The 4,184-nt window shown below is 36.4% G+C and overlaps 1 protein-coding gene across 2 annotated transcripts in view; it reads right to left on the bottom strand.

Annotated features, from left to right (window-relative positions):
- Positions 1-2,964: 2,964 nt before the first annotated feature.
- The window catches only part of LOC122552009 (cytochrome c iso-1/iso-2), a 19,642-nt gene continuing 18,422 nt past the window's right edge, over positions 2,965-4,184 (bottom strand). For both annotated transcript variants that reach the window (XM_043694568.1, XM_043694567.1), the window contains exons 2-3: positions 3,408-3,583; positions 2,965-3,316 (exon numbers count right to left, since the gene is read on the bottom strand). In XM_043694568.1, the coding sequence (XP_043550503.1) occupies positions 3,174-3,316; positions 3,408-3,576 (312 nt within the window). In that variant the 5' untranslated portion in view covers positions 3,577-3,583 and the 3' untranslated portion in view covers positions 2,965-3,173. The remainder of the gene's footprint in view (positions 3,317-3,407; positions 3,584-4,184) is intronic.

Below are 4,184 nucleotides of genomic sequence, written 5' to 3'. Positions count from 1 at the left end.
CTTAACAGAAGTACACGACAGAACTGAAATGTTGTTCACAATTACATATGTTTGTGTAATTTTACTGAGGAGGAAGTTGTACTGAGATTTTAATCTTGCAAGGTACAATAGGGCATCAATGAACATATGAAATACTGAAGGACAAATGACCCAAAAATGAGATTTTCTGGCAAAGATGGGTCATTTCACCAAGGCAGAGTGGGTGGAATGAGATTTGAATTAGATGAAATTACAGTAAGTGGAAATTCACTTGAGAAAAGACAGTCTACAGAGAAAAGAAAAAACTACAGAACATAGTCAGGAGGTAAAAAATTACCAAAGATAAGCATAACAAAGAAGGTGAAATACAAAACAAAACAACCGTTCTAAACAATAAAAGAATGGTTAGAAAAGAAGTTAGAACTTTAAAAAGAAAAACGTGGTGTGGTAATTGAGAGGGAAATTGTAGAGTTACATAATGATTATTTATAATTAACTTGTTAAAACCTAATTATGATAGTAACATCTACATTCTGATTTTGAAATCAGTTTGAAGAGACTTTGGTAAGTGGACTAACAAAAAACATCCTGCTTTTATCAGATAATTCAATTTCCTGGACAGTAAAATTATGTACTTATCTGCAATAAAATTGATTGTATTAGATAAAGAGAAGCCACTAAAAGTGCATGCATGCATCTGAAAATCCCAGTATTGAAGCCAAGAAGAGGAAAGAACAACATTCGGGCTCATTAGAATTCAGGCACATATCAACAATAAACAGTCACTACTTTCAGCTGCCTTCTTGTATCACTTTGGGAAAGTTTTGGAGAGAGTATTCCTGGCAAGAAATTAATTTTTCCAGCAGCAGCAACAGTTTACCATACAGAGATGTATAGAGTGCCAGCTGAAAAAGGGAGTAGCAAAGGGGTCTGGCTCACAGAAAGAACTAACCATAATAACAGATAGCATAGCTAAATAAAGTTTTCTTTTTCCCTATCAGAGGAGCAATGTTTCAAAAGGCTAAGCATATTGCAACAGACGATTGCAAACTTCTGCAGCATCATAGCGGAAGACATACTTCCTCCGGGACCTGGTGCCACGCTTCACCAATGGCTGTGAAAGTGACCACCACACTCGGTGTGTTTGCCTTCAGATCTTTCCAGCAACATGCCTAGGACATACCAGTTGATTGCATGCAATTACGTAAGACAGCCTGCATTGTTTACTAGGCCAGAAATCAAATTAATATTGCCTGTTAATAACACTAGTCAGAATGAACACATGGTTGCTGCTGAGTATCTGGCTTGCTTCCTACAAGTGCAGAGCATTACTGACTGCACACACACACACAGTGGTCCACATACTTTTGACCAACCAGGAGTACTTGTATATATTTGAATATATTTAGCTAGTGTACAACCACAAGAAAAGATTTATGCAGAGTAGTTACGTTCATGGAATTGCTTTGATACTTTTATCCTGTGGCAGTCAAAGCTTTCCAACCTCATTGGACTAGTAAAGCAGACTTAAAGGTCTATTATGAGACACAGCATGCCACCTTCAAATTCGTTTTGATTGCAGATGTGAGAAACTCAAACAAGGAAGTCCAAGAGGCACAACAAAAGCTGGAGATGACCGGATATCATTAAGCAAGCAAACCAGCATGCCCAAGATTCAATTCATGTTTTCGCAGAACTGCAGGCATTCTTCAGGACTTGCCAGTGAGGTTGGTTCAGAATAATAATGTACCATGCTGCCCAACTTTGCATCATAGCGTAAACTGAAGTCATAGGAGCAACAAGATGCTGAGCATGTATCATCTGTGGATGAATCCAATGAAAAGCAGGAAGATAGCAAACCTTATGTAGCATAGTAACACAAGATTCCATTATGTTTATATGTTTCAGTTCGTGTCACTTCCACCGAGTGTAACAGTCACATCCAAAGGCTACTCACTCATATTCCATTACCGCAGACAAAAGCGGTCCTGTACTCAACCATTCCCCTTTGTTTACTGTTATGCCTTACCATTCATTAATAAGCCAGCAAAGGTGAATCGGCACTTAGTATCGAAGAATTGAAAATATAGAAAAGAGGTGCAAAGCTAACACATCTTATAGGATTCCAATAAGATGGTGACATAATAATTTCTCAAACATGCTTATGATACCCATAAATGAACTACAAGACTTTACTGGTCCTTTTCTTACCACTTTTATAGGGTGTAATCCAGTGGCTTCAATAAAAGTAGAGACAGGCTGCTCAGATTTCTGAAAAGCTCTTGCTGATAACCTCTATCAGAAGCAGTGAGGACCTGACAAAGACTACTTAACTTGCATCTGTACAGAGGCAGACTCAGCCATCGGCAGCAGAGGTAACCTGATGGATATGTCTGGATGGGTCAGCATTGGGTGATGCAGGAGACGAGAGTTGCCTCTCATGTTCCTACTGCATTTCATCCTAATACTCTATTGGAGTGCCGGACACCAGCTTTGAACGAAGTTTTATAAGACCAAGGTTTATTGTTTGCCATAAACACAACCACATTAGTAACACTTTTACAAACACATTTCCTGTTCTTTGAATTGGAATTTCTTGAATGTGTGTTTTACTGGGTTGGAAGGGTTATAAAATCTTTCACCATTTAAGAAAATTTTGTTTTTAAGTTCAGCAATAAATGTCATTTAGAAAGACAGTTTTCTGAAATTTTCCCTTTCTGTCAGAGAATTAGAACATCAGAAATTTCATATAAATGTCCGGATGCAGGCATTTCTGCAAAGGCAGATTGCATTTAATCAAGAAGTCAAATCAGTAGACCCCGAGAGAGTTATGTGGGCATGTCCGCGGAGATGTATTTTGCTATCACTGCACCAAGGAGCAAGTCTCAGAACTGGATTACTTTTTTGCAAAGGCAAGGTAACATTTGGCTTAGAATCAAGCTTACTTATGCATGAAACAAATTATTTCCACGTTACCAAGGCAGTTTGAAAAATGTCTAATTTTATTTTAGAATTGAAATTGTTAGATATTCAAATCATTTCTATTACAGTTCGTAAGAAACAGCTAACAAGTTAGCACTAAACAGAGAAGTTGATGAATTACTTAAGCAATTTACTCGTTACCAAATTTTTGAATGGCTAACAAAAAAAAGCACATTTTAGAAGTTAAATTAAGCATTTCTGTAAAGCTTTTACTATGAAGCTGTCTTTAAATATGCAATGAGGTCAGCACGTTCACTTTTCTTCTTGATACCAGCAAACAGCATTTTTGTTCCAGGAATGTATTTTTTGGGGTTCTCCAAATATTCCATCAGAGTGCTTTCTCCCCATGTGATGCCTGCATATAAATCCAAATTTTACTTCAATAATTATTTAAATAATTAATTCTGAAATGTGAATATTTAAAGTTGCAGTTTAAATTGCAATACCTTTATTTTTGTTTGCATCAGTATATGAATATCCTGGAGCAGTACCAGTCTTACGCCCAAAAAGACCCCAGAGGTTTGGGCCAACCATATGCTTTCCACCTTTTTCAATTGTGTGGCATACAACACACTTTTGAACAAAAATTTTCTTTCCTTTCTCTGGATCACCCATTTAGAGTCTAACATAAAAATAAAGAAAACATTAGGGATTGTAAATGAGCTATAGAAACTTGCTGTCAAATTTGAAAAATGAATAGATTCAAAATACACTTCCACCAATCATGAAAAAAATTATATATATTAATCTGAGATTTTACTGTTCATCCACTACCTCTGAAAATATTTAGGTTTGCTTGATATACTATAATCTAATTCAGTGGAGCTAATTTTTCCCTGCACAATGTTTCACACACACTTATTTGCCATGAAGAAGAAAAAGGATTACAAGACATCACATTCAGCCCACACGTCACTTATGTTTTACAAGAATTCCCAATTGCGGGTTATACTTAGCTAGGGAAAATAAATGGGAAAGAAACATTAGATTTTGGTCTTATTTAAAAGAAGTAGAAGTAACTTCAATAACTTGATATTCAGATTCAAATAATTTTCCTAACTCTGGTTGTAACTCATGTGATAATGTGGCACATAATTGTGTTCTCAGCTGCTGAACTCTGCTTAAAGTCAACTATAAAAGGACAGAGTGTATCTTTCATGTAGATTAGAAAACCAACTTTTGGGAAGGAGATACATAGAACATTACAGCACAGTACAGGCCCT

Source organism: Chiloscyllium plagiosum, chromosome 7 (genome assembly GCF_004010195.1).
Source record: "Chiloscyllium plagiosum isolate BGI_BamShark_2017 chromosome 7, ASM401019v2, whole genome shotgun sequence".
Lineage (NCBI taxonomy): Eukaryota > Metazoa > Chordata > Chondrichthyes > Orectolobiformes > Hemiscylliidae > Chiloscyllium > Chiloscyllium plagiosum.
This window is presented reverse-complemented; position numbering and strand designations above follow the sequence as displayed.